This window comes from Somniosus microcephalus, chromosome 10 (genome assembly GCF_052327205.1).
Source record: "Somniosus microcephalus isolate GS21.2 chromosome 10, FLI_Smic_1.0, whole genome shotgun sequence".
In the NCBI taxonomy this organism is placed as follows: Eukaryota; Metazoa; Chordata; class Chondrichthyes; order Squaliformes; family Somniosidae; genus Somniosus; species Somniosus microcephalus.
This window is the reverse complement of record NC_140996.1, coordinates 154,856,046-154,882,281: the sequence shown is the minus strand read 5'-3', so window position 1 is coordinate 154,882,281 and position 26,236 is coordinate 154,856,046. Positions and strand designations below refer to the sequence as shown.

The window sequence follows — 26,236 nt, the reverse complement described above, 5'->3', positions numbered from 1 at the left end:
CCTATCCACTCTAAAGGAGGGATTCCTCTTAGACCTGTCCCACTTAATCTGTCAGAAGTAGTAGAGTGGTATATATACCAGAATGGCACACGCCAATCCCCCAGGATGATAAGAGTTGCGTCTGTGGTAAAAGACGGAGAGAGGCTTTGTCATTTTACCCCATATCTGCAGAGCCCTGGGAAGCGGGGGGATATTATATAAATACCTTCGAAGGGTGGTACCAACCAGGGTACGACTGCTCCCAACAGCCTCCCTTCCTCACCCAGGCCACAGGTATGGGAAGGCTACCGGGGACAATATGTTTACTAAGGAATTTGACTGGGGGAATATTCATAGGCACTAGTCGGTGCGCATATAACTTTACAGTAACTGGTACTGCTGATGGGTTTCCCCTTTATACGTCCTTTCAGTATTATGGTTGTACACTGGAAGTCCCATACGCCAACCAGACAGGTACTTTCAACTACTCCCTGGTAGCTGCAGGGTTTGATGTTGATAAAACCACCTCGTACAATGGGACATACTTTATTTGTGGCCACAAGGCATACCCCTGGTTGCCATGGGGCTGGACAGGATCATGTTACCTGGCATATGTAGTGCCATACATTTATCACTTGCCCTCTCTAGCGAATCATTATCATTATCGATCCAAAAGAGCTATTACTGAAACAGAACGATTCTTCGCTATCCTATTCCCCGGGTATGGAACGGCCAGGGCAATAAAAGAAATTTGGCTTGTAGCCTCGATTCTTGAGGAAGTAGCCAATGATACGGCTGAGTCACTGAGTAAAATTAACACCGAGATGGTGACAATATGCACAGTTGCCTTACAGAATAGAATGGCTCTAGATTATCTGCTAGTGAAGAAGGGTGGAACATGTGCCCTGATAGGATCTGAGTGTTGCACATACATTCCTGACAGTTCAGAAAATATAACTAATATGGTCGAACATATTCAGAAGGAGGTGGGAAAACTTAGACAACCACCTGAATCGACTCTGTGGAATTGGACAACCGGGTGGTTGGGATCAATCGGACCCTCATTGTTACATGGATTGATGTTGGTCTTTGTTATAATAATCCTATGTGCATTCTTAGCGATAAAATGTTGTTGTGCCCAATTGGCAAAAGATGTTGTACCTGCCGCACCAGTCGGACAGGAGCTTTGTTTATTTAGAAGTACAAACAGTTAGATGGAAAATGCTTATGCGCAGGTAACGTTTGTATGAATATTTGTATGAGAAATGTCTTAGAATATTTGTATGAGAAATGTCTTAGAGATAGAGTAGGGTTCAACAGTGGTTATGGCATAAGGCACAAGAAGAAACAGATAAACAGATGAAGAAGGAAACACGAACAAAAGAAAAGGAGAAAATGGATATCAAAAAGGACATGTTTTTGACACATCAGATAAGAATGAAGGATCAAAATGGACAATAGCCAATAATGGCATAAAGGAATCCTCAAGAGTGTCATAAACAATTGTGATCGTTGTTGGATTTCGTAAACGGATAACAAGGAGCTGCGTGCTGCCATTTTTACCCTGGTACATTGGTTCCCAGGACAAATCAAGTTTTGATCAGGGACCAACAGGCGGGACTGTTAGGGTGAAAATTATATAGCTTAAAGCAGCAACATAAAGAGTTAAAGAATGTATTGTAAGAAGTGAACTTGTAAATAAGAAACAATGGCACAAGACAAAACAAACTCAGCTTAAGACAGGGCAGGAATTAACTTTGTGTCTGCTCCCATTAAAACCACTGTGCTTGACATTATTGTTGAACCGTTATTGAATGTGGGAAACACTAAATATTTCACAATTATTCAGTGGTGCAGCCTTCTGCAAACTATTTGCTGGAAGCCCTTTTGGATGTATTAATGTAATTCTACTATTCTATAATGCAAAGTAGATGAATCAAAATTGTGTGTATTGATGAGTTACAGTAATTGGTAGCTGCAAAACTGCCCATTTTGTAATTAACCGCCCAAAGTTCTAGAAGGTTCCATATCATTCCTGTGAGGACAGGGGAGTTGTTGCTGAGGGAGCGTGATTGGTTGAAGACACCTGTGTGTAATATTTTGCTATAATATATAAAAGAAGTTTTAATACCTTGTTGCTGGGGGAACATAATTGGGTGAACACATTTGTGTGTAGTGTTTTGCCTGCATAAAAGAAGTTTGATATCACTGTAACGGTGAGAAGGTGACCACTAGACCGTGGGGTCTATGGCTCTTCTCCCAGAACGTTCTGTTAATAAACTGTGTACTTTTACTTTAAGACAGACTCGAGTGAATCTATTTTTCACCAACAATTCCAATCGACCTGGGCAAGATCCCTTTTTAACCCATTGAAATTAGCCCTTCTCCAGTTAAGTATTTTTATGCTTGATTGTTTCTTGTCCCTTTCCATAACTATTTTGTACCAAATATTATGATCACTGTTCCCCAACTGCTTCCCAACTGAAACATGCTCCACTTGCCCCACTTCATTCCCCAGAACTAGATCCAGCACTGCTTCCTTCCTCGTTGAGCTGGAAACACACTGATCAAGAAAGTTCTCTTGTACACATTTCAGGAATTCCTCCTCTTGTTGTCCTTTATACTGTTACTATCCCAGTCTATATTGGGATGAAGTTTCCCATTATCACTACTCTATAGTTCTTGCATATTTCTGTAATTTGCTCCTCTATCTCCTTCCCACTATTTGGTGGCCTATACCCGGTAATGTAATAGCTCCTCCATTGTTCCTTAATTCTAACCAGATAGATACTGTCTTTGACCCCTTAACTACATCATCCCTTTCCAGTGCTATAATAGTTTCTTTGATCAATATTGCCATCCCACACCCACCCATTTCTTTCCTTCCCTATCTTTTCTGAATACCTTGTAGCCAGGAATATTAAATTCCCAATCCTCCCCTTCAAATAGCAGAATCACAGCAATAAGCTCAGCTGTGTTTGCCCCCAACCCCCCTCCAGTAAGTTAATGCCTTCAGGGCAGGAGAGGTGGTGAGGGGAGAAAATTGTTGAGCAGGTAAAATTATATATTTAAATTGATTAAGAAAATGACATAAATTGAGTTTGACAAACAATTGTGGAGCATACTCACAGCTTCAGAAAATCCCATGTTAATAAACTGCTGATACCACTGCTGAACATCATCACGAGACCTATCCCACAGTTGCCGTTTTGAACGCTTCAAACTGTTCAAAAATTCTTTAGCCTTGGATTCAGGAAATGAAACAGCCAATTTCTCATCAGCTAAAAGATGTTAAAAATGGTGAAAATGTTTTTGAGCCATCCAAATTAGTAAGAACTTGTATTTACATAGCACCTTATAACCCAAAGCACTTAACAGTTGCATAACTTTAAAAGTAATTCAGTGAATGTTATGTACTAGTTCTATAAATGCTGTTCTACTTAAATGCTGTACCAGTATTTCATAGAGAGACTCACCATTGAAATATATGAAGTTGCTGTATTTACTGCCCACGCATTACCGGCACCCGGCTACCGACCATAGAGCATATATATCAGAAACGCTGCCTACGGAGGGCACGGTCCATCATCAAAGACCCTACCCACCCCAGCCACAGTCTGTTCGCCCTCCTACCATCTGGAAGACGCTACAGATGCATTCGCACCCGTACGACCAGATTTAGGAACAGCTTCTTTCCCAGGGCTGTCATCCTACTGAACTCCACAAATAAACACTAAAGCCTGCACATCTGCCAATGCACTTTATTATGGTCATATTTATGCTAATATACTGCAAGCCAAATGTATAAATGTATGTTGAATATTTAAGTGTCCTAATCCAAATTGTACACTCTCGGGAGCCGCAAGCCTACATTTCGTTGTACTGCACTTGTGCACTAACAATGACAATAAAAGTTGATTTGATTTGATTTGACATACTAAACTCACCAGAAAAGTTAGGGCTTGTCCATTCCACTGTAAGTAAATTTTTAACGGTGTGCTAAGTCTTAATTATTGCCAAACAACCATTCAGGCACTGAAAATTTACTTTTACAAGCATAGGGGGAAAAATTCAGTATCGCCCCGTCTGGGGCGCCATCATCAGCCGTGCGCGAAGTTTAGCGCCTGGCGCTAATTATCGCATCCGACGGCAAAGTTGGCTTTTATCGCTCCTGGAGGTGATTGAAGCGCTAAATCAGGCGCTTCACACCTGTCCTAAGGCACAAAGGCCGAGGAGCGAGGCGCTATCTCAGAGCGCTGGCGAAGCTCATGTGATGTCAGTCAACAATGGAACACAGACACACTGGCGCCAGCCAGTTCTTAAAGGGGAGTTCTGATGAAAGGTCATCGACCTGAAACGTTACCTCTGTTTCTCTCTTCACAGATGCCGCTTGACTAGCTGAGTTTCTCCAGCAGCTTCTGTTTTTATCTTAAAGGGGAGGGTTGATTTTGCTTTCCATCCACATCCTGCTCATTGCAGCCTTGAATCTCGGCCTGGTGAGACCTGTACATCAAATCTGCTGGAAAGAACAATGGAGAGACCCAGGGAAAGAGCTCAGAGTGCAGCCCCCACAGTCTCTTCTAAATAGATACAACGAAGTTCAAATCAAAATGAACCTGCAAAGTGCTGCTCAGTACCCAAAACTCCTTCACACAGCATTGAATCTCTCCAGAAGTCTCTCTCTCTCAGAATGCGTGGTCCAGAAATGTCATCAACAAAAAAAGGCAGGAAGCGGTCCCCTTTAAATAGCGCTCCCCCAGTCCCTTTCTGACTGCAAAATGCTCCCCTCAACCTGTCGTTGCTAGCGGCAGGCGGTAATGTAGAGGGTGCCACTCAATATCTGGTCCGGGGCGCTACCGGGCCGCTGCGCACTCGACTGACTTCACGATCTGCCAGCGCAAGAGATCGTGGTGGCAGTGTTTAGCGCCACCGCAAAATGTCTAGTTAATTTCGCGAGTGGCGCAAACATCGCCGCGCCCGGGCGCTAGTTGCTTTGCGTCCCATTAGTGCCCTCTTAAGGCGCTAATGCCTGGCAAACAACTGAATTTTTCCCCATAGAGTCTCATTCCTTCACCTTTCAATTATTGTTGGAAATTTAAATAAAAATTTCTTTGTCTCTTAATCCAATCTTTCTTTGCCTCTTTTTATTTCGCTTTCTGTACCTGAATTAACATTGAATTAAATATTCTAACTGACACTTCCTGCTTCGGACACTGTGCTGCTCATTAATGATTCTTCAATCTGGTTGCTTAAGGAGATGCACAGTTGCTTGCCCTGTTCACACAGATCCCAGATGTCCTGTTGCATTTTTTTTGATCATTGGCCAAGAGGAACTTCCAGTGCAAAAGTCTATGGGCAAGTTTGTTCACTGCTGACTGCAAAATCTGGCCCAATTGAGTACTTTGTACAACAGCCTTGTATAGAATTGAGACTTTATCAGCTGCAGCTACAGTCACAATAGTAAAGGAAAAAGTCTCCCAATTCAATTGAATGCTGATATAATAGTATGATGTTTGTTGCATTTGTTAGTCTTCAGCAATATCAGCCAATGATGTAATAGCAAAAGACTGCGGATGCTGGAAATACTCAGCAGGCCAGGCAGCATCCGTGGAGAGAGAAACAGAGTTAACGTTTCAGGTCTGGGACCCTTCATCAGAACTGGAAAAAGCTGGAGATGTAATAGATATTAAGCAGGTGCAGAGACAGGGGTGGGGGGGGGGGGGCGGTGCGGTTAGGAGGGGAGGAAGGAATAGAAAGAACACCCTGTGCTTTTGTAAGAGGCAGGAAAGATAAAATGTTGCAAATGGGAATGGCAAAAATCATACTGCATGAAAAATGGGGGCAGGGATAATTATCTGAAATTGTTAAACTCAATGTTGAGTCCGGCAGGCTGCGTGCGGAAGCTGAACGCCAACTCTCCAACACCTCCGCCTGGACCATGACCCCACTAGCAAACATCAAGCCATTGTTTCCAAGTGTGTCACTAACCTCATCTCCTCTGGAGATCTTCCCTCCATGGCCGCCAACCTCATAGTCCCCCAACCCCGCACAGCCTGCTTCTACCTCCTTCCCAAGATCCACAAACAGGACTGCCCTGGTAGACCCATCGTTTCAGCCTGTTCTTGCCCCACAGAACTTATCTCTTCCTATCTCGACTCTTTTTTCTCCCCTTATCCAGTCTCTTCCCACCTACATTCGCGACTCTTCCGATGCCCTCCGTCACTTTAACAGTTTCCAGTTTCCTGGCCCCAACCGTCTCCTTTTCACCATGGACATCCAATCCCTCTACACCTCCATCCCCCACCAGGACGGCCTTCGGGCGCTCCGTTTCTTCCTTGAACAGAGGCCCAACCAGTCCCCATCCACCACCACCCTCCTCCGCCTGGCTGAACTTGTTCTCACATTGAACAGCTTCTCCTTTGACTCCACTCACTTCCTCCAAATTAAAGGTGTTGCTATGGGAACCCGCATGGGTCCTTGCTATGCCTGCCTGTTCATGGGATATGTGGAACATTCTTTGTTCCAGTCCTACTCAGGTCCCCTCCCTCACCTCTTTTTCCGGTACATCGATGACTGTATTGGTGCCGTTTCCTGCTCTCGCCCTGAACTAGATAAGTTCATTCACTTTACTTCCAATTTCCACCCTTCCCTCACCGTCACATGGTCCATCTCCGACTCTTCCCTTCCCTTCCTTGACTTCTCCGTCTCCATTTCTGGCGATCGGCTTTCAACAAACATCCACTACAAGCCCACCGACTCCCACAGCTACCTGGACTACACTTCCTCCCACCCCGCTTCCTGTAAGGACTCTATTCCATTCTCCCAGTTTCTCCGTCTCCGCTGCGTCTGTTCTGACGATGCCGCCTTCCATACTAGTGCTTCCGACATGTCTTCCTTTTTCCTCAACCGAGGATTCCCCTCTACCGTGGTTGACATGGCCCTTGACTGTGTCCGTTCTATTTCCCGCACTTCTGCCCTCACCCCTGCCCCTCCCTCCCGGAACCACGATAGAGTTCCCCTTGTCCTCACCTTTCACCCCAGCAGCCTCCACATTCAACGGATCATCCTCCGCCATTTCCGCCACCTCCAACGTGATCCCACCACCAAACACATCTTCCCCTCACCTCCCCTTTCAGCATTCCGAAGGGACCGCTCCCTCCGCGACACCCTGGTCCACTCCTCAATCACCCCCAACAGCCCTTCTCCTTCACCTGGCACCTTCCCGTGCATGCGCAGGAGATGCAACACATGCCCTTTTACCTCCTCCCTTCCCACTGTCCAGGGCCCCAAACACGCCTTCCAGGTGAAACAGCGATTTACGTGTACTTCTTGCAATTTAATATGCTGTATTCGCTGCTCACGATGCGGTCTCCTCTACATTGGGGAGACCAAACGCAGATTGGGTGACCGCTTTGCGGAACACCTCCGTTCAGTCCGTAAGGGTGACCCTGAGCTTCCGGTCGCCTGTCACTTTAATTCACCGCTTCACTCCCACTCTGATCTCTCTGTCCTCGGGCTATTGCATTGCTGCAATGTAGCTCAACGTAAGCTCGAGGAACAGCACCTCATCTTTCAATTAGGCACTTTGCAGCCTGCCGGACTCAACATTGAGTTTAACAATTTCAGATAATTATCCCTGCCCCCATTTTTCACGCAGTATGATTTTTGCCATTCCCATTTGCAACATTTTATCTTTCCTGCCTCTTACAAAAGTACAGGGTGTTCTTTCTATTCCTTCCTCCCCTCCTAACCACCCCCCCTGTCTCTGCACCTGCTTAATATCTGTTACATCTCCAGCTTTTTCCAGTTCTGATGAAGGGTCCCAGACCTGAAACGTTAACTCTGTTTCTCTCTCCACGGATGCTGCCTGGCCTGCTGAGTATTTCCAGCATTTTCTGTTGTTATTTCAGCCAATGATGTGTTGTAACTAGGGATACTGGTTCCTTTAGGCTGGAGTTTGGGACCACATTGTTGACATGGCAGTTCTGAACAAATACAACCAATATCATCATGTGGGCTTTTCTGACAACACCTTTCTAATAGTAGCATCTTGAACATAGGGTAGTAACAAAAAAAAATTGTGATGCACTTTAACGTGTATCTTGTAATGAAGCAAATTACTTAAATACAGTTAGCCATAATAACAGACCATTTTTACAGTATTGCAATTGCAACCCAGCTTGCATTCCATTGTTAACATAGAAACATAGAAGATAGGAGCAGGAGTAGGTCATTCGGCCCCTCGAGCCTGCTCCGTCATTCAATGAGATCATGGCTGATCATCCAAACTCAGTACCCTGTCCCTGCTTTCTCCCCATATCCCTTGATTCCTTTAGCCTTAAGAAATATATCTAACTCCTTATTGAATATATTTAATGAATTGGCCTCAACTGCCTTCTGTGGTAGAGAATTCCACAGGTTCACCACTCTCGGTGAAGAAAACCCTCCTCATCTCAGTACTAAATGGCTTACTCCTTTATCCTCAGACTGTGACCCCTGGTTCTGGACTCCCCGCCATCGGGAACAGCCTTCCTGCATCTAGTCCTGTTAGAATTTTATAAGTTTCAATGAGATCCCCTCTCATTCTTCTAAACTCCAGCGAGTATAAGCCCAATTGACCCAATCTCTCCTCATACATCATTCCTGCCATCCCAGGTATCAGTCTGGTGAATCTTCGCTGCACTCCCTCCATGGCAAGAACATCCTTCCTCAGATAAGGCCACCAAAGCTGCACACAATACTCAAGGTGTGGTCTCACCAAGGCCCTGTACAACTGCAGCAAGACATCCTTGTTCCTGTACTCGAATCCTCTTGCTACGAAGGCCAACATACCATTTGCCTTCTTAACTGCCTGCTGCACCTGCATGCTTACCTTCAGCGACTGGTGCACAAGGACACCCAGCTCTCGTTGCACTTCCCCTTCTCCCAATCTATTGCCGTTCAGATAATAGTCTGCCTTCCTGTTTTTGTCATCAAAGTGGATAACCTCGCATTTATCCACATTATACTGCATCTGCCATGCATCTGCCCAATCACCCAACCTGTCCAAATCATACTGGATGACTTCTGAATTAACTTCTTTCCAAACTTAATACAAAAGAGGAGAACAGTTAAGTGAGTACAATTACTTTGCAAAATAATTCACTTAATAATTTTCCTCTGTATTAGGATACATAGCTAGGACAATTTAGTATCATACTAAAAGAACTATAGTACCCATGTACAAGGCACTGGTTAGGCCTTGTGGTGTATGTAACCGTTCCACCTTTAAGAGAACTATTTTAAGAGATGCACTACTTTATCTTGGCTGCTGTATACTGTAATACCGGTGGTGACCACACCGGTATATAAGTGCTGTGTAATGATTTATTGGGCAGTTCAGCCCTGACCTTCGACTAGTAAAGACCTGTTAAAGTTATTCTTGTGGTCTGTGTGCAGTGATTCATATTAACCATAACTGGAACACACAGACTTAACAGTGGCGACGAGTACGATCTTACCCTGCGGCAGAGATACATCCAAGGCAGTTTAACGGGCGTCGAGAAGAGGCATCCGCCCTCATCATCCTGCTGAGAAAAGACTCGGGTCTGAAGAGCAAAGGAAGAATCCTGACACGAAGCCTTCCATCAGTGACAGGCAGTGATCATCCCTTCTACCACGGTGGTGGGTAAGCCGATCAGCGACGAGCAACAAGTCGGCCACGTTGGCTGTGGAGTAGGGGAGGGAAAACGGAGGATATAAGGGCGGAGAACTCGACCACGGCCGGGGAAAAGAGCCGGACAGAAGCCGGGGCCAGAGGCGCTGAGACTGGGGCAGCGTAAGGCATGGGAGCCGCGGTGAATGCAAACGCAGCCGGTGTAAAAGACCGGGCTGCAAGCGGGCTGGGAGACGCAACAGCGTCGAGAGAGCTCGACCGCGACCAGTGAAAAAGGCCGGGCAGCTACCGAGGCCGCGAGGCGCAGCGACCAGGACAGCGTAAGGCGCGGGAGAAAATTTAAAAAAAACCGCGGAGAACTCAGCCGCAGCCGGTGGAAAGGACCAGACTGCAAGAGGGGCTGAGAGGCACGAATTGAGAACCGCTGGGGAGGCGCGAATGGCAGCAATATGGCAATCGCCATTACAGCCAGCGGGGGAGAAAGGCAAATGCGGGAAGCCACCATTTTCGTAGGCGGGGGAAGAAGACAAGCGCGGGAAACCGCCATTTTGAAAAAAAAAATTAAAAATTTCTTTTTGTTTCTCAAGAAGATTGCGAGGATGCCTAAGCGTGGTAACATCAACGATTTCGATCCCGATGTTGAAGATTGGGCCACGTATGTAGAACGCATAGAGATTTATTGTAAGGCAAATAAAATATCAGATGACGATAAAGCACTAACCTTACTAAACTCAATGGGTGCGAAGACATACGGGCTATTGAAGCATCTTCTATCACCAGCTAAACCGGCGGATCAGGCTTTCGCTAATATTGTTGCTGTCCTGATAAATCATTTGAACCCCACACCGCGGATGTTAGCGGAACGATTTAAATTTTATGCGAGAACGCAACTGAAAGAGGAAAGCAACGCGGAGTATTTAATTGAACTGCGTAAGCTAGCGAAATACTGTCAGTTTGGGGAAAGACTGACAGAGGCACTGAGAGACAAATTCGTGTGTGGATTGTCGAAAGAGGGAACACAAAAGCGGCTGCTTGAAGAGAATGATCTTACACTTGATAAGGCTGTCACTATTGCAGCATCGCACGAAGCCGCAGTGAGAGGCACTGCGGAAGTGCAGCTGAAGGCAGCGGTACTCAGCGTAGATCAAATGGCTTTGGGTACAGCGAAATGTTATCGTTGTGGAAAGACAACACACGATCAGAACCAATGCTGGTTTAAAAATCAGGAATGTAGAAAATGTGGCAAGCTTGGTCACATAGCTAAAGTATGCCGGTCAGGAAAGAAGACCAGCAACAAAAAGTCACCGCAGGAAAAGTGCAGAACGGTACATAAGGTGGCTGAGAAGAGTTCGGATGAACAGAATTCGGATTCAGACTCCAACAGCAAGGAACTGGGTAGTCTGAGAATTCACAATGTGAGTAAGGAAGCTGACCTACAAACTATCTGGGTCATACTTCAGATAGCAGGAGTGCAAGTGAAGATGGAATTGGACACCGGATCGGCGTTGACGGTCATGAATAAGCAAGATTACAAAAGGTTATTCACACATATTCCCCTACGGGATACGGAGATAGTATTGCAGACATACACGGGGCAAAGAGTATACCCCATCGGAAAGATAAAAGTCAAGGTGGTACACAAGGGCAAAGAACACCAAGGAATGGACTTATATGTACTACCTGAGGGAGGTCCACCACTTCTGGGACGGGAGTGGATCAGGAAAATAAATATGGACTGGCACTCCCTAAAAGCAATAATGGTAGATTCCGGAAAAAAAGATGTCAAACCTGAACGATTGTCCAGAATATTGGATGAGGGCATATGCAGCAGTGACAGTGACAAAGCAGAGAGTGAGAACTCGGTGAAGACAATCAGCTCAGACTCTGGAACTGATGATGGTAAGACCAGCCCATGTGCAAAAGACAAGTCTAAAATGGACTTGCAGACTAATGATGGAAAAACGAAGGAGTGCATAAATGCTTCAGAAGAGAACAAAGTATCAAAACAGAATTCCACTGAACAACAACAACATAGTTTGACAGAGAATTCTGAGTCTGTCCAGTCTACAGACATGCACATTTCTGAGGGCACTGCTGATTCAAAGAATGAAAAAGAATTGCTAACCAGAAATGAAAAGGAAAGTAAATCTGATAAACAAGTCACTCTGGTCCCGGATTCATTAACTCTCAATGGAGCAGTAGATTCTACCAATAGAAAGTCAAAGAAAAATTCTGATTCGGGTAGCATATCTGCATCCGATAGCGTTGACTTGAACATTTCCCTTTCAGGTGATCTCTCTTTAAACAAGGAAAGTGGCTCTCTTTAAACAAGGAAAGTGGCTCTCTATCAATACGGGGTAACCAAGCATACAACAAAACTCTGAAACGAACTAGAAAATTTGTTGTCGATGGAGTGGAAGTGAGTGTCACTACTTCAAAGATTATTGGTGAGGATGAGAAGAAAGCTGAGGAAATGCGATTCCTAAGGCGGCAGGAGCTGCCAGAGTTGCGGTTGCTTCAGAAGGAGGAACACCGGGCTCGAACTCAACTCAATTTCAAACTACAACAGCAATTAGAACAAATGATTCACCGTTTTGAGCAAGGGATGAATGCAAAGAAAAAGTTCTTTGACACAGAGTGGGAGAATCTGGAAAGACAGCAGAAGCAGCTGATTGAGAAAATGGAACAGGAACACACAAACCGTCTGCGCGATGAGGCCAAACGAATCAAAGCTGAGCAAGAAAGGGAATATGTCAAATTCATCGATCAGTTGAAAGCTAAGAAGAAAGAGTACCCTTTTGTGAGCAGTGTCAGCAGTAATAAGCCACTCAGGGAATTGGTGGCAGAGGCAAAAGCTGAAGTGATGGAGGAAATAGAAGACAATAGAGAGGAAGCAGAAGATGACGACTCATCTGAACCATTATCACCCCTACCAGGTCACGCATGTGGTCCCTCCGAACTGAGCCAAATCAGTCTGGAAGCAGAAAAACTTCCCAAGGTACTCGAGCCTTTAGAAGTCAACAATGCTGGTTCTGAAGTTACGAAAGTTCAAGCTGTTAAGTCCAGTGAAGGACTATTAGATGAGTCACCCCAGCAACGAGAACCAGAGACCCCTGAAAGGCGTTATCCATCTCGGATCAGGAGGCCTCCTCAGAGACTGAATCTGTGAACTGTTTTTACATGAAGTTGTGTATATATGTTATTATGTTATGTTAATGGGGAATATATACTGTTAAGCTAAAAAGGGAGGATTGTGGTGTATGTAACCGTTCCACCTTTAAGAGAACTATTTTAAGAGATGCACTACTTTATCTTGGCTGCTGTATACTGTAATACCGGTGGTGACCACACCGGTATATAAGTGCTGTGTAATGATTTATTGGGCAGTTCAGCCCTGACCTTCGACTAGTAAAGACCTGTTAAAGTTATTCTTGTGGTCTGTGTGCAGTGATTCATATTAACCATAACTGGAACACACAGTATTTCAGATGAGGCCTGTTAAGTCTGTGTACAGTTTTGATTCAGTCACATGGTGGGTAATATTGAGGCCCTCAAAGGAGGCCGAGTCTAATGATCCCTAGCCTAAAACTCCTTAGTTTTCATGGTAGACAGAGATCTGGGCCTTTTACTCCAGTAAAGTAGATTTCAGGGAAATGTAATTGAAGTATTTAAATGTTGATGGGACTCACCTGCATCTGTGTGGATAGACTATGTCAGCTAGATAGGTTAAGGAAAATAAGCTATACAAACATCGTACTCAGTTAGGTGTCAGGAGGTTTGTCTTTACTCACAAAGTTGTTGACGGCTCGGATTTGCTGCAATAGTTCAGAAAGGAATAGGAGGAATTCCTCGCTGTGGCGAATGTAAGTGTGCAGAACAAAAGATGAGACTAGAGTTTATAGCTGATGGTCACTGCAATCTCCTGGAACTTGTTTTTGAATTCCTTAGGGGATCAGAGAAGAATTTCCCACATTTTCTTCCCCTTGAATTGGCCTAGGTTTTAAAAAATATTTCTTTTTGCTTCTCTCAGGAGATTATGGCCCGTATTTTCTGATCCCTACAGGTGTGTACGAGGTGTGTACACACCCGTAAGGACATCGGAAATGCCGGTTTCAGGCATGTGAAGCGCATGCACTGAAAACTGACATTTCCGATTTGTCAAGAATCCATTGGACGCCTGTCCTGGAGAAGGGCCTTTGCAGGGGGAGAGTTCCGCCTTCTGCAGAACCTCCGCCTGCTGAAATCACTTCAAAATCTTACGCCTGGTAAAAGCAGGCCTGCTTTTACCAGCATAAGAGTTTAAAAAGGTTTAAAAAAAAAAAGATTTCCCCACTCATTTATAATTTAAAAATACAGGTCAACTATCCCTTATCCGCAATTCTGAAAATCGAAAGGCTCTGAAAACCGAAAGCTTTTTCGTGGAGCGTCTCTCAGTATTTCCAGTGTAAAAGCTTGAGCAGCTTGCACGGGAGTTTGCAGATTGCTGCGTGGCCGTATGCAACTTTGAGGAAACATTGCTGTTAACTATTTCTTTATAGTAATCTGGTTACCTAGCCAGGTTTGCATCCATCACTAGTGGTGTAGTTGTAGGGTAAACCTGACGGTTGCCTCTTGTCCATTTATAAGCATTATAATTATCCGTTCTGAAATCCGAAAAATTCCAAATTCCGAAAAACATCTGGCCCCAAGGTTTTCAGATAAGGGATAGTGCACCTGTACTTTAAAAAAGGTAAGCTTATTTTTAGCCCTGTAAAAAAATTTTTTTTTTTTTTTTCCAAAATGTTTTATTTTTGTTTAAAATATTTAATTTAATGTAATTTTAACTCATTTTTAAAGCGGGATTTAAAAAAAATTATTTAATGTTTTGATATCTTTTTTCAGTGATCCCCATTCACACTCTTGACCGGTCCATCTGTCAAAAGTATGAAGGGGGGATTCCCTTCTCCCATTGGTTGGCCTGGCCCACGTGAGCCTGGGGACGCTTGCGAACCGCATGCGCCCCTGGGATACCTGGGCCTTGCGCATTTCGTTGTAGAGAGGCCCAGGATCGGAACTGGCCAGACCTCGGGAGCCCTCAGGTAAGGGCATAGATTTTTTTCCTAATAGGAGGCATCCGCACGCAAGAAGCCTCCTGTCGGAAATTAGGGGCCTATATGAGGAAAAACTGGTAGTCACAATGTTTTGTTGCACGTGACTGTTTGCAACAGGTTCGATGTACCAGCTGGTCTTATCCTGGTCGTATATCCCAGAAATTAATAGTTACCTTGTACAATGCACTGGTCTACCCCCACTTTGAGCATTGGGTGCACTCCTGTAATTCATGTACAACAGGGAGGTCTTGTTATCCTTTCAGGAGGTACCAAGAAGGGCTACTAAGTTAATAAATAGGATTGGGCAACTGAACTAAGGAATTATTCAGAGTACTAGGGGTGTGTACATTGGAAAAAGAGATGGCTTAGAGGTGACATTTGTTAAATCCATGAATCTTAAGGTATGGTGTTCTTCAATAAATAGACAGAGACTGCAGATTAACAATCAACAGCTGTTCACTGGATGAGGGTAGTCTAAAAACTAACAGTACAGATCCCTGCTCAGGGCTTATATACAGGTGTAGTCACTGCCAGTACTACAGTATACAGGAGCTGTAAAAGTAGTTCTCTCTTAAAGGTACATACACTACAATTCCTCCCCTTTTAGATTAACAGTACCATAACATTCAATTAACAGTTAACACTTTTAACATGCACATTAACTGAAATAGTCCATTTATAGATTCAGTCTTTGGGGCGGCTTCCTGATTCTTTCTAGATAGCGCCTTTCCTGAGTGTCTTGCTCTTGGTGCGGAGGCGATTCTGGCCCCCTGTCGTCGGTTAGTTCATCAGCTTCCAATGCTACTGTTTCTGGGGTAGATGCTACCGGTATGTCGGGTTCATCACCAGGTACGCAAGACATGGGGTTGACTCGTTCTTGTGACGCTAGGATCTGATCGACATGGCGTCACACAATGTTCTCCCCAACATCCACTGTGTACATTAGTGGCCCCTGCCGTGTGCATATCGTTCCTGGTTGCCATTTCTCTGTTCGGTAGTCGCGGGCCAAGACTGGTTGTCCTACATTGAAGCTCCTTGTCGGCTTCTCATTGATGTGCTAGAATTGCTTATTCTCAACATTTCTTCGTACATTTGGTCTGAGCAAATCCAGACGAGGTCTCAACCTTCGGTTAAAGAACATCATGGCCGGGGTCTGGTTGGTAACTGCATGTGTCGCATTTCTGTAGGCTAACAGGAAATTGTCCACCTTATGCTGCAGTGGAATGTCATCATCGCACATGGCCCTTACTGCCTTTTTAAAGGTTTGTACGAACCTCTCAGCCAATCCATTTGTGGCTGGATGATACGGGGCGGATGTGTAATGCCTTACCCCATTCCTTCTCATAAATTTCCAAAACTCTTCGGACACAAACTGTGGTCCGTTATCAGAGCAAATCTGTTCTGGCAAGCCGTTCCTGGCAAATATGGTCCGTAGGACTGCAATCGTTTTATCCGTAGTGGTGGAGGACATTTTGATCACCTCAGGCCATTTCGAGTGTGCATCCACTGCTATTAAGAACATTGGCCTAGAAATTCAGTATAGCCACTTTTGGGGCGGTAAAGTCGGGCGGCCGCTAAAGTTTGCGCCCAGCGCAAAGCCGAGGCCACTTCGCCGATATTCGGTAGCATCGCCCTAAGAGGTTGCTGCAGCGCTAAAACTGGCGATGCACGACTATCTTTAGGCACTAAGCCGGTGGTGCTGAGTGATACCGCCGAGGCCGGGCGCAGCGCAGGTGCGGTGATTTCTTCATTGACGGCAGACACGCTGGCGCCGGCCATCTCTTAAAGGGGGAAGGGTCGATTTGTTTGGCTGCCACGCCCTGGACACTGCAGCCCTCCACCTAGGCCCAAGCACTGCTGCTGCAACTGTTTACCGCCCAGGACGATGCAGAAGGCCCGGGAGAGAGCGCTGCGCTTTAGCGAAGGTGACCTGAGGCTGCTGGTTAGCGCAGTGGAGCGAAGACGCCATGTTTTGTTTCCTGACAGTGGCAAGAAGCCGGTGCCCAGCGTCTACCGCAAAGCCTGGAGGGAGGTCTCCAACAGGGTGACATCCAACAGTGTGGTTGCCAGGAATCCTGTACAATGCAGGAAAAAGTTCAACGACCTCACTCGGATTGCCAGGGTGAGTACCCTTTCCAGTGTCCTCCTCATCCTTGCATGTGCACCTCACATTATGGACAAAGGGACCTGAAAGCCCTAATGGCCAGCCCTCATCCAGCAGCTATGGGACTGGCATGAACATCAATTGCACATTCTGCACTTTACACACTGTCCAAGCTATTCGACCATGGGAGGCAGTGCAGACAAGATCAGGGCTACACACCGTACTTAGAGGCCGTCCTTTCTCTTGCAGGCCAAGCTGGCTAACAACAAGCGTAGCCAGATTGCGACTGGGGGAGGCCGACCTCAGCACCAAGAGCTCACCGACCTAGACCAGCGCGTGGAGCGCATTATGGGAGTCCGTGTGATTGGCCCCGTTGCCACTGGAGATGCCGACCCTGTTCTGGGCACCAATGATAAGGACATCACCTTTTGGACCTCTCTCGTTCCACTTGCGCATCAGATCAACATCCTTTGCCACTGTCCGACCAATGCGGTGAATGGCACCACTCATGCCTCCCTCGCTGATGCCCTGTCCTCACTGCAAAGCTACTCTTGTGCCTTCCTGCTTTCAGATGGTGAATCGCCAGGTGAGGAGGCGGCCCCTGAAGCTGCCAGTGACAGCCCCTCGGAAGAGGAGGAAGAGGAGGAGGAGGAGGAAGAGGCAGCCGGCCCATCAGTGGCACCCTCAGCCGCGACAGCCCATGGCGATGTAGGGGACACGGCTTCCCTGGAGGGGAGCCTGGGGGAAGGGTTGGAGGAGAGTCAAGTTCCTGGGCCCAGCGGCCTGCAGCAACGCGGGAGGGGTGGGGAACCTCGGCGGCCTTCTCCCCAGAGGGTGAGTGCGGCCTCCAGTCCTGCGATGGTCAGCGCAGAGGAGGTGCGCCTCCTAGAGGAAATGGCCGTTGACTCGGAGCGCAGGCACACGGAGCTCATGGGGGTAGTGGCACGGATGCCTGACTCCATAGTCACTGGCTCGAAGTGTGGAGGAATTCGGGGCAGCACAGTCGGCGAGTACCCAAGTGCTCAGTCGTGCCGTCCAGTCACTGGCTGGTCTTATGCGGTCACAGACCAGGGCAACACGGGCACTAACTGGTGCCACACTGGCTGCATCAGCCAGGCATCGCCAGGGCACCCGCCGCGCTGCAGCAGCCCAGCGGGCTGTCCTTCAGCAGTTTGCTGCGCATGCTGCAGTGCTGGCCCGGGCGACTGCCACTGTATCAGGCGACCAGCGAGCACCTGCCATCAGCCAGCTTGCCCCCATTCCTGCAGCCGACACTGCCACTCCACCAGTGCAGCTGCCACCAGCTGCTGGACACACTGATGCCGCCCAGCCACAGCTGCAGCAGTCACCAGCCGGCCCCTCGAGGGCCAGAGCTCGTGCAGGCCGACCCCCAAGGGCATCTGCCGTCTCGCCATGTGCCCCTCAGGAGCCTTCCCCCAGCCTTGCTGCAGCCACTGGGCTCCAATTGAGGAGCAGCAGCAGGGCGGGCAGGGGCCGCACAAGTATGCGCAAGGCATCGCCCTCGCGGGCCATAAAGTAGAAGGTGTGGGCAAATGTTTTGTTTTTATGAAGGCCGAGGATGTTGTGTATGTTTTTTACGAAGGCCGAGGATGACGGTCATTTTTGTTTCACTGTTTTGTTAATCCTCTCCAGGTTGTGGGAGCGAGTTATGTGTCTGACTGTTTTTGGTTTTTTTTTTCTGTTTTTGTTTGTCATGTGGGAAGGGCACAGAGTTTGTGGAATAAACAATTTTCTTTATTCAGATTGTCCATGTTTGAACTTTGAAGTTTTTGTTGCCTTGACCGGCTGAGGGCTTGCGGAGCGGTAGCATTCATGTTCTTTCATTGGCACAAGCCATTCCGAGAGGGGGCCTAGAACCTACGTTCAATAAGCCACAGACGGGCGGCCCTTGCACCTTGTGCCTCCCTCCTGTGCTGGTCCTCCTCCTCCTGCTCCTCCTGAGGTGGTGCTCCAATCTGTGGTGGCAGTGCCGGAGTCCTGCGGATAGCCAGGTTGTGCAGCATGCAGCAAACGACCACAAAATGGGAGACTCGCTCCGGAGAATACTGCAGGGCTCCGCCGGAACGATCCAGGCAGCGGAACCATTGCTTCAGGACGCCGATTGTTTGTTCGATGATGTTCCTGGTCGCTTGATGGCTCTCCTTGTATGCCTCTTCAGCAGGGGTCCTGGGCGCGTGGAGCGGGGTCATGAGCCAGGTACACAAAGGATAGCCTTTGTCCCCAATAAGCCATCCTCGTGGCTGAGGCTGTGCCTGGAACATGTCAGCCACAGTAGTCTGTCGCAGGATGAAGGCATCGTGGCTGCTGCCTGGAAAGCGGGCATTGACAGCTAGGATGAGCTGCCTGTGGTCACACACCAGCTGCACGTTCAGCGAATGGTAGCCCTTCCGGTTGCGGTAATCCTCGGCATTCTCCACAGGTGCCCGCAAAGCCACATGCGTGCAGTCAATGGCGCCCTGCACCATGGGGAAGCCTGCTATTCTTCCAAATCCCATTGCACGCTGTTGCTGCTTGTCCAGGGTCATGGGGAAGGAGATGAACTGACGTCTCCTTCTGAAAAGGGCATTGGTCACCTGGCGGATGCAGCAATGCACGGCGAACTGGGAGATGTTAGCAATGTCCCCAGCAGCGGATTGGAAGGAGCCGGTGGCATAGAAGTTGAGAGCCACCGTCACCTTCACTGCCACCGACAGACGTCCTGCACCTCAGCTGTGGCTGCAGATCTCTCTGAAGCAGCTGGCAGATCTCTGTGACCACCTCCCTTCGGAATCGCAGCCTCCTAACACACTGCTCGTCAGACATGTTGAGATAGGAGAACTGCTGGCGGTAGACCCTGGGTGGGTAAGGCCTCCCTTGGCGACGCCTGTTGCCCCCTCTCCGTCTAGCCAGGGCTCGCACTCTCTCACGGCGTCTGTGAGCCCTTTGGATGTAATTGTGAAAGCCAGCGTTGACACCCATTGCTGCCCCCATAATATGCTGGCAAACAATGAGATATCAATGAGGCCAAAAACAATTGCAAAGCTGTGGCCTGAAGCCAGAAGTACCTGTCCTAGAGTTGGGCCAAAGCAGTAAGCTCTCTACCTTGGTCTCTCTCCAAAGATCCGTTTCATAAGAATGAGTGCTGCAAAATGGCAGCCTTTTATAGTGCAGGGGAAGTGCCCTTTAATTTGCGCTCCCCGCGGCCCGCATCGGCTGAGCACCGTTCCACTCAACAGTCGCTAGGGCCGCCAGGCGCACAATGGGCCGGCGTGACTGAAGATCCGGTTGGGGGCGCACAAAGGGCGTTGCACGAGGAAATGACGTCATGATCTGTGCGCGCAGCTGAGCGCGCGCAAAGACTTTGCGCCGGCGCTAAATGTCTACTGAAGTTGGGGCGAGGCACAGATCGCGCTGCGCCCGGGCGCTAAGCGCCTAGCGCTCGACATCTACTCCTCCTAAGGCGCTAACGGCTGGCACAACCAACTGAATTTCTAGCCCATTGAGTCCATGAATGGACCAGCAAAATCAATATGCACCCGTTGCCATGGAGAGGAGGGCCACTCCCATGGGTGTAGAGGGGCATGTGGTGGTGCATTTTGGACCTTCTGGCATCCTGAGCAGCTCTTTGTTAGGTCCTCGATTTGTTGATCGATTCCCGGCCACCACACAAGCCCTAGCAAGGCTTTTCATTTTCACCCCTCCCAGATGGCTTTCGTGAAGCTCATTTAGCACTCTCTCCCTTAACTTGGGTGGAATTACCACTCGGGATCCACACATCACTGTCCCCTGGCATACTGACAGCTGTTCTCTTCTGGATGAGAATGCTGGCAACAGTGAGTCGCCATGTGTTGGCCATCCCTTCACCGTCAAATCATATACCCGAGACAGTGTCGGATCATTTCGGGTCTCCTTCTCTATATCCGCGTTAGTTACTGGCAAGCGTTCAATTATAGTTGAATAAAATATTTCAACAGGGTCCACTGCTGGTACTTCCTCCGCAGTAGGCAGTGGCAGGCGTGATAGCCCATCAGCGTTTCCATGCAGCTTCGTGCCCTTATACTCTATTTCATATTGGTTCGCCCCTAGAAAAAGGGACCATCTTTGTAGCCGTTGCGCAGTCATCACCGGAACGCCCTTCTTTCGATTAAAGATGGAGACAAGTGGTTGGTGGTCAGTCAGCAAGGTGAACTTCTGCCCGTGCAGATAGTGGTTGAACTTTTTCACTCCCCATACTAGGCTGAGGGCCTCCGTGTCAATCTGGGCGTAGTTGCGCTTGGCTGAGGTTAGTGACAGAGACGCAAAGGTTACTGGCCTCTCCAACCCGTCTGGGAATTTGTGCGACAGCACCGCTCCAATACCATAGGGTGATGCATCACACGCCAACCGAATTGGCAGTGCTGGGTTGAAATGAGCCAACACCTCTTTTGATGTGATCAATTCTTTGCACTTCTGGAAAGCTCGTTTACATTCGTCATTCCACTTCCATGGTACCCCCGTTTGCAGTAGGGTGTTCAGTGGGTGTAATACTGTCGACAAATTTGGTAAGAACTTATGGTAGTAGTTCACCAGCCCGAGGAACGACCTCAGTTGTGACACATTTTCCGGTGCTGGAGCCTTGACTACTGCCTCAATCTTTTATCGGGACTTATGTAACCCCTCTTCATCAATAACGTGGCCACAATACGAGATCTGCTTCTGGAAAAACTCGCATTTGTGGCGATTAGCTCGTAGCCCATATTCCTTCAATCTAGTGAGCACCTACTCCAGGTTGACGAGGTGATCACTGTCATTTTCACCCGTGACCAGGATGTCATCCAAATAACACTGGGTCCCTGGAATTCCTTGCAGGACTTGATCCATTGCCCTTTGCCAAATAGCCGGAGCTGATGCTACCCCGAACACCAGCCGGTTGTATTGGTAGAGACCTTTGTGAGTGTTGATCGTGAGGTATTGTTTCGAGGCTTCTTCTACCTCCATTTGCAGGTACGCCTGGGCCAGATCAATCTTAGTGAAGCATTTTCCTCCAGATAGCGAGGCGAAAATATCTTCAATCCGCGGAAGCGGATATTGTACCGTGTGAAGGACTGGGTTCACTGTCACCTTAAAGTCCCCACAGATGCGAACCTTCTTTGGTTCCCCAGGCGTATTACTCAACGACCTCTTCATTACAGGAACGATGGGTGTAGCCCACTCGCTCCAGTCCACTTTGGACAGTACTCCTGAACGTTCCAAACCTTCCAGCTCTGCTTCGACGGCTGGGCGAATCGCATAAGGCACCGGTCTGGCCGTAAAAAACTTTGGGCTTGCATTTTCCTCTATTTTGATCGTCACTGTCATGCCTTTTAGTGTTCCGAGTCCCTCCTGGAACACTTCTTGTGCGTCAGTTAGCATTTTTGACAGTCGTCCGGGTGTGACGTCGTCATCCTTTTTGGCCTCTACCGTCAGTGCCTGTATGGAATGCCAATCTAACTGTATTTTCCGGATCCATTCACGTCCTAGTAGTAGTGGTCCTCCATCTGGCAATACATATAGATCCATTTTTGGTGTTTCCTTGCCGTTGTATATCACGTTAACCCTTATTTTTCCTTTGGGGTAGACTTTTTACCCCGTGTACGTCTTCAAGACAATCTCTGTATCTCTCAAGGGTATATGTGAGAATAGCCGCTTGTAGTCCCTTCGGTTTATGACTATCAGGGCTGATCCTGTGTCCAATTCCATTTTAACTTGGACTCCGTCTATCTTGAGCGTGACCCAGATAGTTTGGTGATCCTCCATTTTGATTACATTATGTAGTTTCAGACAACCCAGCTCCTTGCTTCCGGAGCCTGTATTGCTTTTCTGTTCGTCTGAACTACTCTCCATCACCTTATGTACCTTTCTGTACTTCTCCTGTGGAGATTTCTGGCTGCTGGTTTTCTTTCCCGACCTGCAAACTCTTGCTATGTGTCCTGCTTTTCCACACTGTCTGCACACTTGGTCCTTGAACCAACAATCCTTCTGGTCGTGTGTTGTTCTGCCGCAGCGATAACACTTCACTGCTCCATATGACATTTCATTGGTACCATATTCTTGCGGTCTTCGTTGTATCTCTGCAGTGCCCCGTGCGGCTGCTTCGTGTGATACTGCCATGCTGAAAGCCTTGTCCAGCGCAAGATCCTTTTCTGATGGAACCCAGAAACGGCTTCTTTCACTTTGAAGCCCACACACAAACTTGTCCCTTAACGTATCTGCTAGTCCCATTCCAAACTGGCAGTGTTTCGATAGCTTGCGCAGTTCCGTTAAATACTCAGCATTACTTTCGTCTTTATGCTGGTTCCTTTTGTGAAACTTAAATCTTTCTGCTATCAGCAGCGGTGTGGGGTTTAAGTGGTCCTGTAGGATTGCCACTATGCTTTCGAAATCCTTATCCACTGGCTTCTCTGGGGTTACTAGGTTTCGCAGTAAGTCATACATTTTTGCAACCATGGAATTCAAAAAAAACAGTGCTTTCCTAACATCTGGCACTTCATTCGCCTTGCAGTGCACCTCAATGCGTTCCAGATATGTTGCCCAATCTTCGACTTCATTGTTGAACGCTGTGACACTGCCACTCTTCGGCATCCCTGGGTGTGGTTCGACTGGCTAAAATGGCATCTCCCGCGCTCTCCCTTCTTCTCCGCTGGCTCAAAATGGCGTCTCCCGCGCTTCCCTTTCTTCCCGCGCTCGCCCTTCTTTTCCGCTGCGGCTTCAAAAATGGCATCTCCCGCGCTTTCCCTTCTTCTCCGCGGCTCAAATGGTGTCTCCCGCGCTTCCTTTCTTCCCCCGCGGACGCTGACCAGCCCTTGAGCCCTGGCTGCGCTCTGCGCGTTTTCCTGTGCGCCTCTCTCGTTGCCGCCGCTCGGTCCTGAACCCCGGCTGTGCTTTACCCTCTCTCTCTTTTTGTTTTCCATTGACGCCGCTCGGTCTTCAACCCCCGGCTGCGCCCTGTGCGCTTTACCCTCTCACTTACCCCGTCGACGCTGCTCGGCCTTTTCTGTGCCGTCGGTCGGCTCCAGCCGCCGCTGTCCGGGAAGGGTCTGCGCCGTACCTGTTGCCAGCCTGTTGCTGGATCGTCGTGGCTGGTGAACCAAGCCTGGCTCTCAACAGCCTCCCCTGCAATGTTCACTCTCTGCCGGATGACTGGGCGGTTGCTCCTGGTCGACGCCCGTGCTTCTGGCCTCGACTTTCTTCCACTGTCCTCCAGGAGCGAATCCCTGGGAGGAAATGCAGAGTTGCAGGTAGGTTCGAATCGACCTCCTCGCCACTGTTAAATCCGTGAATCTTAAGGTATGGTGTTCTTCAATAAATAGACGGAGACTGCAGATTAACAATCAACAGGTGTTTACTGGATGAGGGTAGTCTAAAAACTAACAGTACAGATCCCTGCTCAGGGCTTATATACAGGTGTGGTCACTGCTGGTACTACAGTATACAGGAGCTGTAAAAGTAGTTCTCTCTTAAAGGTACATACACTACAACATTGAGGTTCTTAACATCTTAAGGGAATTGATGTTCTACATTGATTATTTTGGAACCTAGTTCAAGTGAACATGGATGAAAAAAGGTGAATAAAGGAGCAAGAACACCACCGCCAAAACATTTAGCAGAGGAGGAAAATAAATGACTGCCAAACCTTTTGTGGGAGAGTTAGAAGAGATAACCAGAAGCATGGTAGAAGAGATGGTTTTTTGAGAAGGGTTTTAAAGGCAGGAAGGGAGGTGGAGGTATTTAGGGAGGTAACTAAGTTGGCTGAAGATCTGCCACCAATCATGGAGTAGAGAGAAGAGAAAAATACACAGAAGGCCAGAATCAGAGGACTTGCGAGCACAGGAGGGAATGCAAGGCTGCAGAGATCTGTAGATGACAGGAGATTTTAAATTCAGTGCTTTGTGGGACAAGGAGCCACTGTAGGTCACCAAAGACTGGGGGGGGGGGGGGGGGGGGGGAGGGGAACAGACAGACGTGGGGGAGGGGGGGGAAACAGACAGATGTGCGGGAGGGGGGGAGGAAACAGACAGACGTGGGGGAGGGGGGAGGGGAACAGACGGACATTGCGGGGGGAGAGACAGACAGACAGACGTGGGGGGGGAACAGACAGACGTGGGGTGGGGAGACAGACAGACAGACGTGGGGGGGGGAACAGGCAGACGTGGGGTGGGGAGACAGACAGACAGACGTGGGGGGGGGAACAGGCAGACGTGGGGGGGAGGGGAACAGACAGATGTGGGGGAGGGGGGGAGACAGACAGACATGGGGAGGGGGGGAGACAGACAGACATGGGGGGGGGAAACAGACAGACGTGGGGGAGGGGTGAGACAGACAGACAGGACAGGGTACAGGCTGTGGAATTTTGGATAACTTAGGTAGAGATCAGGTCGTCAGTAATGAGGTTAGATAAATCAAAAATCACATGTTTTGGGATCTTCTGTACCTTTTAAGAAATAGAAACATAGAAGATAGGAGCAGGAGTAGGCCATTCGGCCCTTCGAGCCTGCTCCGCCATTCAATGAGATCATGGCTGATCATTCAAATTCAGTACCCTGTCCCTGCCTTCTCCCCATATCCCTTGATCCCTTTAGCCTTAAGAAATATATCCAACTCTTTCTTGAATATATTTAATGAACTGGCCTCCACCGCCCTCTGCAGCAGATAATTCCACAGGTTCACCACTCTCTGGGTGAAAAAATTCCTCCTCATTTCAGTCCTAAATGTCCTACCCCTTATCCTTAGACTATGACCCCTGGTTCTGGACTCCCCGACCATCGGGAACATCCTTCCAGCATCTAGTCTGTCCAGGTCTGACAGAATTTTATAGGTTTCAATGAGATCCCCTCTCAACCTTCTAAACTCCAGTGAGTATAAGCCCAATCGACACAATCTCTCCTCATACGTCATTCCTGCCATCCCAGGTATCAGCCTGGTGAATCTTCGCTGCACTCCTTCCATGGCAAGAACGTCCTTCCTCAGATAAGGCGACCAAAACTGCACACAATACTCAAGGTGCGGTCTCACCAAGGCCCTGTACAACTGTAGCAAGACATCCTTGTTCCTGTACTCGAACGCTCTTGCTACGAAGGCCAACATACCATTTGCCTTCTTAACCGCCTGCTGCACCTGCATGCTTACCTTCAGCGACTGGTGCACAAGAATACCCAGGTCTCTTTGCACTTCCCCTTCTCCCAATCTATTGCCATTCAAATAATAATGTGCCTTCCTGTTTTTGCCACCAAAGTGGATAAACTCGCATTTATCCACATTATAGTGCATTTGCCATGTTTCTGCCCAATCATCTAACCTGTCCAAATCATACTGGAGTTTCACGACATCCTCCTCACTGCATACCCTCCCACCCAGCTTTGTGTCGTCTGCAAATTTGGAGATATTACATCC

General features: G+C 48.0%; 1 protein-coding gene across 4 annotated transcripts in view; it reads right to left on the bottom strand.

Annotated features, from left to right (window-relative positions):
• LOC147111779 (augurin-like) overlaps positions 1–26,236 on the bottom strand; it is a 149,190-nt gene that overhangs the window by 19,077 nt on the left and 103,877 nt on the right. For all 4 annotated transcript variants that reach the window (XM_085999000.1, XM_085999001.1, XM_085998998.1 and 1 more), the window contains one exon: positions 3,109–3,260. In XM_085999000.1, coding sequence (XP_085855126.1) covers positions 3,109–3,260 — 152 coding nt within the window. The remainder of the gene's footprint in view (positions 1–3,108; positions 3,261–26,236) is intronic.